The 13,977-nt window shown below is 41.8% G+C and overlaps 1 protein-coding gene, 4 non-coding genes and 1 pseudogene across 5 annotated transcripts; 2 read left to right on the top strand and 4 right to left on the bottom strand.

The window, feature by feature from the left end:
* The first annotated feature begins 975 nt into the window (after positions 1 to 975).
* Positions 976 to 1,894, top strand: LOC146624575 (uncharacterized; annotated as a pseudogene).
* A 481-nt stretch (positions 1,895 to 2,375) lies between these two features.
* Positions 2,376 to 2,448, bottom strand: trnav-aac (transfer RNA valine (anticodon AAC)). Its single transcript has one exon. It is a non-coding gene; the product is annotated as a tRNA-Val (tRNA).
* Positions 2,449 to 4,056: 1,608 nt separating this feature from the next.
* On the bottom strand, positions 4,057 to 4,129 carry trnav-aac (transfer RNA valine (anticodon AAC)). Its single transcript has one exon. It is a non-coding gene; the product is annotated as a tRNA-Val (tRNA).
* Positions 4,130 to 4,828: 699 nt separating this feature from the next.
* Positions 4,829 to 4,901, bottom strand: trnav-cac (transfer RNA valine (anticodon CAC)). The gene has a single exon. It is a non-coding gene; the product is annotated as a tRNA-Val (tRNA).
* Positions 4,902 to 5,495: 594 nt separating this feature from the next.
* On the bottom strand, positions 5,496 to 5,568 carry trnav-aac (transfer RNA valine (anticodon AAC)). Its single transcript has one exon. It is a non-coding gene; the product is annotated as a tRNA-Val (tRNA).
* Positions 5,569 to 6,352: 784 nt separating this feature from the next.
* On the top strand, positions 6,353 to 13,433 carry znf346 (zinc finger protein 346). Its single transcript, XM_085364018.1, has 7 exons — positions 6,353 to 6,447; positions 8,004 to 8,107; positions 8,782 to 8,877; positions 9,611 to 9,758; positions 9,848 to 10,075; positions 10,204 to 10,303; positions 11,883 to 13,433. The coding sequence occupies exons 1-7, from the start codon at positions 6,390 to 6,392 to the stop codon at positions 12,082 to 12,084; spliced, it is 936 nt and encodes a 311-aa protein (XP_085220144.1). The 5' UTR covers positions 6,353 to 6,389; the 3' UTR covers positions 12,085 to 13,433.
* Positions 13,434 to 13,977: the final 544 nt, after the last annotated feature.

Genomic DNA, 13,977 nt, shown 5'->3' on the forward strand with positions numbered 1-13,977 from the left:
CAGTTACATATTTCCCATTCTTTAGACAGTTGTTGGAGGTGATCGCTGTTTTGTCAGATGACTTTGGGGCCAGTCAGTACCATCATGTCAGCCCTCAAAAGCACACAAAAGTTAGTCTTTTTTGTCCCGGTCTTGGTCTCGGTCTTGGTCTCGCCTCAACTTGGTCTTGGTCTTGGTCTCGGATTAGGCGGTCTTGACTACAAGTCTACTCAGGCATTACATCTGTGGGTGTTGGTATATTGTGTGCATGATCAAGTTTGAACATGTTGCTTGAGCTCTGGGAAACCCGCACCGTTTAATCCCAGCATGAAGAAAAGGAAAAGTGTGTTTCAACTTTGACCTTTAACATGTCAGGCAAGCATGAAAACCACTACTCTATTTATGCTCCATTTAATCTTCTTGTGGCTTCTGTTCTTGAATAGAGAGATCTAGAGAGGGAGAGGAAGACAGATCTCCCAATAAAAATACATTTTTAAAAAGCAGAATGGAGTTTTGCATCACAGAAAAAAAGAAAAACATTTTTTTTCTGTCAACCAGAAATGCAATTTTCAGCTTTTTGATTTATTACTTTTGAATCGCTCAGAATCAGAATCAGAAAAGGTTTTATTGCCAAATGTTGGGCAGGTTTACAACATTAGGAAATTGCTGCGGTACTTAGTGCAAAACATACTGTAAGACAAACACTTAAATAACTCATAAAAATAAAAATTAAAAGTGCTAAGCAGATTGATATATACATGTACGCAGGTAATGATCAGTGCAAAAATGGAACAGATGCAGAGAACACAGTATAGGGTTGTGTGCTTGTGGTGGGAAGAGTCATATGGTTATTGTTCATTAGTCCAACAGCAGAGGAGAAGAAACTGTTCTTATGGCAAGAGTTTCTGGTCCGAATGGACCAAACCTCCTGCCTGAAGGGAGCAGGTAAAACAGACTGTGTCCAGGGTGAGAAGGGTCAGCTGTGATCCGAGCTGCATGCCCCAGTGTCCTGGAGGTGTACAGGTCCTGCAGAAATGGGATTCTGCAGCCAATCACCTTCTCAGCAGAACACACAACACGCTGAAGTCTCTGTTTGTCCCTCCAGCGACCACATGGTGATGGAGAAGATGTCGATGGACTTGATGATTGTAGAGTAGAATTGCATCATCGTCCGTGTTGGCTTGTTGCATTTCTTCAGCTGTCTCAGGAAGTACATCCTCTGCTGGACCTTCTTTATGACGGAGGTGATGGTGGGCTCTCACTTAAGGTACTGGGTGATGGTGGTACCCAGGAAGCGGAATGAGTCCACAGTGGTGATGAGGGTGCCAGTCAGGATGATGGGGGAGAGTGGGGCTGTGTGCTTCCTAAAGTCCACAGTAATCTCCACTGTCTTCTGGGCATTCAGCACCAGGTTGTTGTGGCTGCACCAGGACACCAGACGTTTAACCTCCCTCCTGTAGACAGACTCATCCCCGTCCGAGATGAGTCCGATAACAGTGGTGTCATCTGAAAACTTAATGACAGACTGGTGGTTGGAGGTGCAGCAGTTGGTGTACAGGGAGAAGATCAGAGGAGAAAGAACACAGACCCGGGGGGAGCCAGTGCTGATGGTCCAGGAGTCCGAGACATTCTTCCTCAGCCTCACATGCTGCTTCCTGTCTGTCAGGAAGTCAATGATCCACCGGCAGATGGGATCAGACACATTCATCTGGGAAAGTTTGTCTTGGAGATGGTCTGGAAGCATGGTTTTGAAACAAATAGGCACAAACAGGCTCCTGGCGTAGGTTCCCGGGGAGTCCAGATGCTGCAGGATGAAGTGTAGAGTCATGTTGATAGCATCATCTACAGACTTGTTGGCTCTGTATGCAAACTGCAGGGGTCCAGGAGGGGGGCCGTGAGGGTCTTGAGGTCTTGATCTCTGAAGGGGTGAACGCTCTTCCTTCAGTGGAGAAGTCAAGCTGGGCCAGTTGTATTTTGCAGAAAGGATGGAAATTACTGTGGTGAACATGCCCTTTATGAAGAAGAAGGAACACAAGGTGACACAGAAGAGTGATTGAAGGTGTACACAGGAGGATATCTTATGCAGAAGGTGCAATGTGAAAGAGATGGGTGAGAATGTATGTAGGCAGCTGTAGGATGACTTTGGAAATTGAAAAGAGGAAGAGAATAAGAGGTGGAAGAAACTGGCCTGACTTCAGTGAGGGGTTGAGACAAGTTTTTGTTAGGAGAGTTACCAGATTGATACCTTAGGTTTCCAACAATCTTGTGAAAACTCTAAGCCTTATCTTAGGGGCTAATAACTATACAACATCTTAGGAGATTTACCATTTCACGTCATGGAATACTTATGAAGACTGAAACTTTACTGTAGTTCTTTCAAGTAAACCAAATAAATATGTTTCCGCCCGGTTTCGAACCGGGGACCTTTCGCGTGTTAGGCGAACGTGATAACCACTACACTACGGAAACCAGCTTAGCTCTCGTGAAGGGATATTTTGAGAAAATGAATAACGTTTAAAGAAAATTGATCAGTTGTATGTTATATAGTCATACCCTGTCTGCTGTATTCATTTTCCATTTTTCATCTCGTCTCACACACGGACTGCGCAGATTTGCCTTAGTTATCGCTCTGTTAATACACTGCATATCATAGTAGGAGGCCATAATAATCACCTCACTATAAAAACTCTGTATAGCCTCGTAAAGTTGCACTATGCTGCAGAAAATATTATGCAACAGAAACTTCCAAAAGCATTTCCATTATCCAGTATATTGCCGCAGCAACTCTCCTTCGGTCTCCGTTGAGTGTTTGGTTAATAGTTATTTGTCTCCACCTAGTGGCTTACTCAGATTCAGCAGAAACACGTGTGACTGCGAACTGTGATGTGCTGTGATAGCCTGAGTATCTGCGTTCCCATGACGTGAGAGGGAATACAATTCGTGTTAAAGATGGGGCATCTACTGTCTGGAACTGTTGTCCAGTTTTGTAAACGTCCCTTGCCATCCACCCCCAAAGGTTCTCAATTGGATTTAGATCAGGGGAACACGTAGGGTGGTCCAAAAGAGTGATGTTATTCACTTCAAAGAAGTTCCTTGTGTACTGTAGAATTGTCCTGTTTAAAAACCCAGTCGTTACCACACAGGCGAGGGCCCTCAGTCATGAGTGATGCTCTCTGCAACATCTGGACACAGCCAGCGGCCGTTTTACGCCCCTGCACCTCTTGAGGCTCTACTGAAGGAAAAAGCACTCAGACTATATGGTGTTCAACAACGTACGTTCAAAAAGGAAAGGTTTATTTGCCTTGCCATCAGAATGTCATGACAGTGTGACTACCTGAAAGAAAATGACAATGAATCCACATTTTTGAACAGATTTGACCTTTCAAATGCATGCGATCCTAAACTTTTGATCAGCTGTCAAACAACCCGTTTCATTTTAAGCGTCATTTTCAATAAATTGCATGCTCAAAAAATGTTTAGTCTCACTTCCACTTCTTCTTGTTGCATGTTGAAGCTCTACTTCGAACCTCGTTATGATCCAACCATGGGTTTCAAATGGTCTTGAACTTTTGTTCGGGACTGTATCCCTAAATTTAGAGTCCCTAATCGCACCTCACACTCCTGCCTTTCCTTCTTTCTTACCATCTCCTAGCATACCTTCCTCCTCTCCTCTTACCTATTTTTAACCAGCAGTATAGTTTCTACAACACCCTGTTAGCCAGCAATAGTGGCTATTGTTGTTCAAGATTGCATCTTTCTTTATGATTTGCATGTCTGATTTGGCTAAGATTTTTGGATATGATTTTTTGACACAACCCTTCCTATTTATGCAAGATTGGGGGTGTGCTTGGAGTATACTGGATTGTGCTGTATTGCATGTGTTTAAAGATTAATGTTTAGTTTCTCATAGCCAGGCGTTGGGTGCTATATTAATATCGAGGATATTTTAAAAGGCTTCCATGAGGGAATTGAATTCAGTAAATCCCCACTGGGTGACCGTGGGTCAAATATGGCTTGTTACTTCAGTTAATAACGTAATGTTTATGAAAAGTGTGACTCAGGGAAACCAAATAAATATGTTTCCGCCCGGTTTCGAACCGGGGACCTTTCGCGTGTTAGGCGAACGTGATAACCACTACACTACGGAAACCACTCGTAAACGCTCCAAGAGGTCACCGGGAACAGGTCAGTATAAAAATAAAAGCTCACAGTTAAAGTATTATCTACTAAACCTGTGTATTACATAGTCATACCCTGTCTGTAGCATTCATTCTTCATCTCGTCGGCACATACGGACTGCGCAAATTGACTTTATTTCTCGCAGAGTTAATACACTACTGTATACTGCTAAAACTCATATCACCGTAAAGCTGCACGATGCTGCAGAAATTATGCAACGGAAACTTCCAAATGCAGTTTCCATTAACCAGTATATTTCTACAGCAACTCTCCTTCCGTCTCCGCTGAGTTTTTTGTTAATAGTTATTTGTCTCCACCTAGTGACTGACTCAGATTCAACAGAAACACGTGTGACTGCGATCATTAAGAACAAATCGTATAAATGGTTGAATGTTGGAGAAAATCAGACAATAAGATATGATATAAACTGTGCTTACTGTGTAGTCTCAGTATTTGCTGTGACACAGATGGAAAGCATGGATCTGTCCTAGCAACAATTTAGGACCAGTGTGGACCCAATATCTGCGAGGTGTGTTTCCAGCAACTTGTTGATGTCATGAAGAACCAAGGGAGATCTGAAGGCAATATGTACCTAATAAATTGTCAGGTGGCTGTTTAGTATTTTTGTGTTTTCTTGATAATGTGAAGAATTATAAAGAAAAAGCAGTACTGTTTCCGCCCGGTTTCGAACCGGGGACCTTTCGCGTGTGAGGCGAACGTGATAACCACTACACTACGGAAACTCGCTATGATACGACTTTGTCATTTTACAATAATATATATACATGTCACGATCTAATATTGTCACACATGATTTGGCGACAAGCAAAAATACTCACTTTTATAAAGTTACAGGCCTGCTGTTGCGAAAATACAGTCCAAAAGACATGTTATATAGACATTTTCGAACCGGAAAGTCATTCAAGTCATACAAGTCGTTACAGAAGAGGATTAGGTCCACTGGAAAAAAAGGTGGGCACCTCTTTTTTCTTTTCCAGAATTCTGAGAAAAAAGCCAGAATCCTGAAGTTAGAACTTTAACTTTAATCTCAGAATTCAGACTTTTTTTTCGCAGAATTCTGAGGAAAAAAAGTCAGAATTCTCAAATTAAAGTCAGAACTGTCGGTTCACAGTCAAAATTCTGACTTTTGGTATTCTGAGAAAAATACTGAGAGAAATTCTGAGAAGAATACTGGGAGAAAAAGTCGGAATTCTGACTTTAATCTCAGAATTCTGGTAAGAAAAAAAAGACATTCCCACTCCTTCTTTTCCCTGGGGCCCTAATCCTCTTGCGTAGAAACGATACAACACACACACACAAAAAAAATAGACCTGACATGTTTCCGCCCGGTTTCGAACCGGGGACCTTTCGCGTGTTAGGCGAACGTGATAACCACTACACTACGGAAACCTCCACTACGTAGCCATTGAACAAACACACAAAAACGAATACTACATACGGAAAATTTGTTTTTTAATGGCCCGAAAAAGCATCGAATGCCTTGTCATTTGTAACAAATCATTCTCCATTGTGGAGACCACTGCCTGGTCTGTATGCTACCGGGGAAATATTCCCACATGAGATGTGAATAAAAGGTATTTCTACAAGTGGTACTCCAGTACGGATATACGCAAGTCTAAACTGAGTGTGACAGCTAAGAAACAGGCTCAAATGCACTGAAAACTGTCTGTGCTGGCTGCCTGTTAGAGAACAGACCACTTATGTGTCTTATGTAGTCTGGAAGATGAGTGGATGATGGGGTGGGTGAAGTTTTCTCTGTGGTGGGGTTGGGTGGACTGTCCCGGGCTATGTGGGGCCGGGCGGCGCTGCTGCACTGGGCCCCGGTCCGGATGGGCCTGGGCCCCCTTTCCCTGGCGGGTCGCGGAGTATGGGGATGCCTACTGGGGTCAGCGGGGGAGCTGGCCCCAGGGAGGGGTCACTTGCCCCTCCCTTCCTTCCTTCCCTCCCCATCTCCAGCTGCCTCCCTCTTCCTGCTCCACCACAACCATCCACACATGCAGGGCCTTGGAGTAGGGGTGTGTCACCAGGTTGAAGAGGAGGCAACCTTTCTTCGCCTTTAGACAATAATTCTGATGGTAAAAGAGCCAAACGGGACAGGCAAAAAAAAAAAAAAAAAAAAAAATAGAGAACAGACCACAGTGGGAAGTCCTTTTCCTCTGCCTGCGAGTTGCGCATGCGTAGTAGGACGCCGCTGGCTGTGAGTAGAATCTATGGCCGTCGCGATGCAGACCGACGATTTTCCTTACTTACCTTCGGGACCAGCAGAGAGTATGTGCTGTTTATTTAACAGTTTGACGTGTGTTTTAGAAGAAAAGGGCGCGGTTGCACTGTGTAAAAGCCCTCCCTGTTATAGCTTAAAATACCGGCGCTGTTGTTACCTTCGCAAAGCTAACGTTAGCCGGTACTTAAGCAATAAGCGCATCGAGTTGCTAAAATGTGCTATGCTAGCTGTAGCCGTTTCGGCTCCAAGGTCGACAAGAGCACGTCTGCATCCGATGTTGCTTTTCAGTGACTGTGAAACATTTCGCCTGAATGGTTACTAATATGGACAGAGGGAGGCATCTTTGGCTTGGCATCAACTGAAATGCGTCTTTCACGCCATGCGGATTGCACTTCTGCTGGTCTTGCTTGTGTGTTTAGTAATGCAAGCAAGATACATGTGAGATTTCAGCTCGGGACAGTGTCATAACCGCAAGTGTATGAATTATGTAAAAGTATTTGTTTTAAATTTATGCGTGTCAATATCCGATTCGATGTATTTCCAGATAGTTATCCAGGGTGTAGACCTTAGTGTACATACTCTTTATGTTAGTCTTGGAGAGTCTGTTTTGTTTGTTTCCCCCCCTCTACTTTGGAAAGGATGCCACGACCATCCAGTGTGTTTTCTTTGGTGGACATACAGATTTTTTTCTCCAGTATGTTCTTTCAGTCTCGGAATACATCAAATCGTTGATTGGGCGACTTATCTTCCCACTATACACTCTTTGCAGCCTAAATGGAAATTGTGACTGCGATCCAACCACAGATTCAATTGTCCATTTAATTTTGATGCCTCGAAAAAGACTGGTTTTGTAATTCCTAAAACCTTTCCACAGTTTGGTTATGAAATGATAATAAAAAAAAAACTGCATTTTTTCCCCTTCTGATCCTTTTTCCATTTTGGTTCCAAATTCCACATGAGCATTGCAGCGTCTTCTGTTGAGGTCCTGTCATGTTCAAAGCTGTGAGGAGTGTTTGCATAACAAGACGCCCAAGTCTGAATAACAAAAAGCTGTGACTTTAACAGGATTCCGAATCCTCTAATGTGACACATTCAGATTGTAAATGCTTAAAAATACACTGTGCTCCTACATGTGTAAAGACGACGTGACATGTCATGCCATCCTCCTACAGAGCTGTAACCAACCAATTCGGCTGCCTGTCACGATAATACACCACCTGTTTAAAAAAAATTATTTATACATATATATTTTACTTTTGAGATATCAATGTGAATTAGTGATCTGCTTGGTATGAGCCAAGAATGACTAAGACTAAAAATGTTGTTCACAGATGTTTGCACAGGCATTGCCATAAACCCATAGGCAAGATAATAGTTAATCCAGAAAATTGTTTGTATTTTCCATAACACTATTAAATAAAACCAACACAAAATAGTGCATTTAAGCTCCTACATCCTTGGTAAGTAAAAGGAGTAGCTCGAGCAGATATGTTGTTTGAACTGCTGCCACAAATAGTCTCTTCACGTTGTGTTATAATTGCATTTTCCCAGATGATGTAACCTGATTTGAAGTTTCTCTCTCTCCCTTTCCTCTCCTTTGCAGTAAATAAGATGATAAAGGAGCATGGCGACCTGTTTTCTGACTCCCAGTGTAAAGTCTGCAGTGCTGTCCTAATTTCTGAATCTCAGAAGTTGACTCATTATCAGGTCAGTGAGCCCACGGTCTGCTGCGAGAGAAAAAGTGCACACTTATCACTTTTTAAGGTGTTATTATTGAATAGACTTGGCACTACATTAAAAGTTTATTTAAGCTGTAATAGCACATCATCATAAGGCTGTCCAGTAAATCACAAATATAGCAAAAGAGGGCAGAAGGGCTGTCCAACCAGCTGAGAGTAAGTGGACCTTTGGCCACACTGTTGACCAGATGTTTACTGTGATGCACTTCTCTTTTTTTCCCTGCTGTAAAGTGGATGATGAAGAGGAGACAATTCTAAGTTATTCTAAATTTTGACAAACCTGCAGATGTAAACAGCTTTTCAAATACTAATATTTAGTTTAAGTAAAATGGTTGGACATTGTTTGATTTATACGTTCATTTGTGATTGCTGGCTCTCATTGCAAAGAACCAAACTGAAGAAAAGAAGGAAATACTTACATCTAAAACCGTGTAGTTGCAGTGTTTGGCATTTATTGTGTAGTAAATTAGCAGTAGTAGATTGATGTCGATCCATAAATGCAACACTGAAATGGTTATATTAAATACAGTTATATTTTAGTTGAAATATTGATATGTTAAAGTTTGGAGACATAAATGTGTTAGAAATGTGCAGTGAATGTTTGTGTCCACTGTGGAATAAACATTGTGCTTGTCCTTTCAGAGCAAGAAGCATGCCAACAAAGTGCGGCGCTATCTTTCCATCCAAAATGAAAAAGAGCCAGCACTCAAAAAGCTGAAGCCCTTAACGTCTGACAGCGTGAGTAAAAAGTAGAGAACTCAAACCAGCACGAAGAAAACTTTTTATGAGTCACTATTACCTCGCCAACGATAAATCTGAAACAAAGTACTTTTAGAGATATCTTTGATCTTGAGCAGTTGGCTCTCCCAGTGTGTCTTGCACTTTTTCAGCGGGAGGTTTGTGTATTTTAAGACCATCAGTGAATGTTCCAGTCATATCTGCCTGCTCTTCAGTTTATATAAAACCTGCTCACATCAGCTAGCTGGGGCTGTCAGGTTTTCAAAAATTGTGATGAAATTATTCAGATGAATTTAACACAGTCTAAATAGTTTATCCTGAAAAGCTCCCCAGCAGTCGTGGAACACACTGAGAATTATTTCATGATTGCTTCATTCACCATCAGGATGCCTAAACTAGGACTAGACTAGGATGTCCTCATGAACTGGGGGAATAGTTACAGCCATGTCCCACCGGTAGGAGGCCCAGGACAGGACACTCTATAGAGATTATGTCTCTCGGCTGGTTTGGGAATGCTCAGGTTGCTGGGGTACAGGATCTGAGTATCTCTGCCTAAATTGCTGCCTCTACAACCTGAATCTGTATAAGGGTTGATGGGTAGATAGGTGGATCTTTTATTCAGAGATCAATTATTAAGTCATACAAGTTGTGGAAATTAAACTTGCTGATAATCTACTGAAGGTTGAGGCTTTTTTTTTGCAGTAATATTTGATTGATTTATGTTCCTGTGCAGGACTGTAACAATGGAGACACAGACCGGTTTAAGGTGTGTCATGTATGTAACATGACCTTCTCTGCTCCAGTAGTGGCTGAGTCTCACTATCAGGGCAAAGTTCACGCCAAGAACCTGAGGTTGAAAGCAGTTGGACCTCAAGCTCTAGGTATTTAGCTTTTGGTTTTATTTCCTGTGTGTATCCTTTATGTTACCCTTTATGAAGTCTTTTTTTAAATTCTATGTCTTCTTCTGCAGTAAACTCCCAAATAGCGCCAACTCCTCAACTAAAGAAGAAACCTGCAGATGATTCAAGCGGCACTCCAGTGACAGGAAACAACAACAATCCAGACCGTTTCTGCTCCATATGTCAGGCCTCATTCAACAACCCGCTCATGGCCCAGCAGCACTATGTAGGCAAGAAGCATAGAAAACAGATGACAAAGCTTAAACTGATGGAGACGTACGGGCCATCCACAGCACCAGGTCCGATTGCAGAAGCATGAGTTTGTGCAGTTCTGTTTTGTTTTTTAAAAAAAAACAACAACTAAACTTTCAATATGCAATAAGAGCACATTGTTTGAAATTATTCCCTACTTTTCATTGATCTACAGCTTCCACAATAAATGGCTATCCATGCACCATCTGCAACATTGAACTGAACTCTGTGGAGCAGTATCAGTCGCATATCAGCGGAGCCAAGCATAAGAATCAGTAAGTACAACACTGGGGTTAGTTTTGTTTTGAAAACAGAACTTTTTGGCACCATGTGGTTACCACAAAGAGTCCACAGAGTCCTCAAATGAGCAAACAGAACATAACATAGCTACTTTTCTGTTGGCTGTGTACATGTTTGCTTCTCTCCTACTCTCTACTCTCACTCATTCTGCATTTTGATATAGTCGAATTCACAATAAATCTTTTATCACATACACATTTTCTGTTCCTGTTGTCAGAAAACAAGATGACAATGAAATGCTGATTGATTGATTTCTTTTATTTATTTATATTTTAGCACAGCCCAGAAACTACAGGGCGCCATAACACTGACTAGTCCACTTTGTTCTGCTGTGACATCAGACAAACCCTACACTCACATGTGTTAAAAACAAAGACTGATGAGAACTGGGCTGTATGTAAAATTAAAGTTATTGCTCAAAGAGAAAGTTAACACACCATGGAGCTGGAGCCATAGCAGTTAAGTGTGGCAGTATATACTAAAAGAGCTGAGTAGCTCCCGTTGGCTGCATCTCAGGGTTACAAACAGACCTGAAGGCAAGCAGCTGTTCCAGTTTGAGTTAAAGTTACAGACACTGAAACTGAGCCCGAAACCAGGCGTATAGAAACATATTATACAAAATGATATATATCGTTGTATTTTGCATTGGAATTTCAGATATAGAATCAGGGCACCGGTGAGACTAATATTAATATAGGAAACTAACTTGGCGCTGCAGCCTCACAGCAAGAATGTTTCTGGTTCGAACTTACCAGATCTGATATGTCTCTGTGTTAACCCTGAAATAGACTGACACCCTTTCAGGGTGTACCCTGCCTCTTGCCTAATAATAGCATCCATTCATTTTCTTCTTCTTATCTGGTTTGTGGGGTCCGAAGCCTAAGCAGAAGAGCCCAGACCTTCCTCTCCCCAGCCACCTCCTCCAGCTCTCGGCTGGCCTTGGTCTACCCCAGAGCCTCCCCCAGGAGGCATCCTTGTTAGATGCCCAATCCATCTCAGCTGGCTCCTTTCAAATTTACCAGTGTAACCCTCCCTGGGATAGGGTTACCAGCCCCCCACCCCACCCTTCAGCCAGGGGAGGGAGCAGCATCTGGTGGCCTGGCCCGTCCTTTTGAAGCCCCACCACCCACAGGGGGCGCTGTAGGGGTAGGGTGCAGTGTGTGTCAGGTGGCAGCCGAGGGTGGATGCCATAGCAGCCTGATCCAGCTGTTGAGGCTGGCCATCTGACCCTTTGAAACAATAGTAACAAAACTGAAACGAGTAAAGCCGGCACAGAAATTAAAAGTAAACTGAAAAATAAAAATAAATACAAAACCATCAAACCACAGATGGAAGACAGTGGACAGTCTCCATTCTTTACTTGACCACAAAGAAGTTCTTTACATATTGTGGACCCTGTCTTCTCTGTGGCAGGGACTAAGCTAAAGCACCAACACCCACATGAAGAAGTGCATTTTTGAGACCCAAGTTGATGGTGCACAGCTAAAACATGTAGACAACACATCCTCTGGAAAAAGAGAAATGTCCTAAAAATAATTTTCTTTTATTTCAAAGAGTGAAGAAATCGAGCCTGAAGATCACAGAGAACAAACACCCGGCAGATCAATCGTACAGCAGCGATAACCAGTATGCTGCCCCCGATGACCAGTACCCGCCCGAGGAGGAGCAGTTTGGCAGAGACGACAACTACGTAGGCGGAAATAACCAGTATGCTCCAGAGGACACGGCGTACACAGAGGAGTACCAGTACACTTGAGGCTGGACTGGGATGGACTAAAGAGGTTTCAGTCAGGACTTGGAATGACACACAACAACCAGCCCCTTTAACGTATTAACAAAAAATCAACCTCTATGAACCTTCAGCTCCTGTCAGTCTCTTCTGAGTAGGTGTTTCCCTGGAACAGAGTAATGTAGCTTTGGATACTGGAACAACATTTTGAGTTTCTCACCGAAAAGGTTTTTTTTTTTCTTTTTGTTTGTTTGTTTTTATTTATTTCTCTTTAAATGGAAAAAAAAAGAAGCTTTTCACTCGTGGAAAGTTATTTAACCCTTCAGTGCGTGATAAAGGAAGTGTAGTTCAACATCCGGGCTTAGTGTACAAACACCAAACACTAACAGGGGAAAGTCTGCTTTGAAATTTTTGTCTTAAGGGTTGGCAGCAGTCATCCCATGTTTATCCCTAAACTAACCCGTATTAACATCTCATACCTGAGCCACATGCAAGCAGTGAACTCTACAAAGCAAAGCAGCTTCATACTTCTCATGTCACCTCTTCGGTTTGGTTTGTAGGTCCTGTAAATGCATTTATTGAGACACGCGCCTTTTTCATGTCTCAAGACACAGTAACTTAGTCAAACTGAGGCTTTATGTCTGGATTTAACAGACTAAAGCTGATGTTTTAATGTCCTGGACAAAGCTGATATTATTGTTCAAGTGGCCCACAGTTTTTCTTTTTTATTCCCCTTGTCTTGGTAGCTGCAGTTTTTACTGTAAAAACACAAGAGTAGGTGAGCCTCAATTAGATAATTTTAGTACTTCAAATGGTATCCAAATGTATCAACAACAACAACCATTGTATTCAAAGTATTTGATTATTATTATTGTTTTATAAAACATTATCTCTCTAGACTTTAAGCATACAAATGTTATCATGCAAAGTTTGAACATCATCACTGACTTTTGAAACAAAGTATAATTTTCTTTTTTTGTACTGTTTAGTTAAAGTCTAATTTTCTTTAAGAGTGTGATGTTATTAATTATCCCAAGTGTCCAAACTCTGTAGAGACTGATAGATGCTTTCTGAGCTCTGTAACTACTGTCAGTAGCAGAGATCACAGTATTTACCACGGAGAAGAAAAGAGTGATGTCAAATTAGGAAGTGATGTCAACATAAGAATGACAATAACGTTTTATTAGTCTGCTTTTCCTCATAAAGAATTGGTTCAATATTTTAATAATGAATGTCTTCAACTTTTTGGCTAAAGGGAAAAAAAGATTTTGTTTGGATGTAATTTATACCAAGAGGGCTTGTGCATACTGTACAGTACATCCTGTATTTAGCAAAAAAGAAAACAACAAACGTGGGCTTTTTGTTTTTACCCTCATCGTTTGAGTGTTCTGTGTTTTTGTGATTAAGATTTGCTTTCGATAAGTTATGTATCGCTGAGGGTACAAAAAAATGCTGCAAAGGTGTGTATAAAGTAGAGACATGTTTTAAAAGAGCTCACAGTTTCATGAGTCTTTTCAAGAAGGAGGAACACAAAGGAGATTAATGTCGGGAAATAAAATGATTAAATGCATCTGCTTCTAAAAAGCAAAATCAGTGATGTGTGAGGGCACGGCTCAGTGGAGAAATGTGCATGTAGGTGTGAGGTGAGGTAGGGGAAAAACAAAATCACAAGGGAGACGAGTGTCTGGAGACCTCACAGACCGGCAGCATCAGTGTGGCTCGCACCCTGTTATCCACTCTAAAAGAAGGAAGGAGTTTAATTCAGGCTCAGTTTAATAGTTTATATCTATGAAGTAGAGCGGGAACATTAAAGGAAAAAGGTCTGTAATGTTTATATGCACCCACACGCTCAATCAGTTTATATGAATCTGTTTAACAGATGAATGTCAAAAGAAAGTCTTTATCTTATAAAGCACTTTT

This window comes from Diplotaxodon limnothrissa, linkage group LG10 (assembly GCF_057381915.1).
Source record: "Diplotaxodon limnothrissa isolate DT_005_m linkage group LG10, D_limnothrissa_male_GT1.1, whole genome shotgun sequence".
In the NCBI taxonomy this organism is placed as follows: Eukaryota; Metazoa; Chordata; class Actinopteri; order Cichliformes; family Cichlidae; genus Diplotaxodon; species Diplotaxodon limnothrissa.

Coding starts and splice junctions, on each gene's coding strand:
- znf346 (XM_085364018.1), top strand. CDS start 6,390: ATGGCCGTCGCGATGCAGACCGACGATTTTCCTTACTTACCTTCGGGA. Junction 9,759..9,847: donor AGTTGGACCTCAAGCTCTAG/GTATTTAGCTTT, acceptor CTTCTTCTGCAG/TAAACTCCCAAATAGCGCCA. Junction 10,076..10,203: donor CGGGCCATCCACAGCACCAG/GTCCGATTGCAG, acceptor ATTGATCTACAG/CTTCCACAATAAATGGCTAT.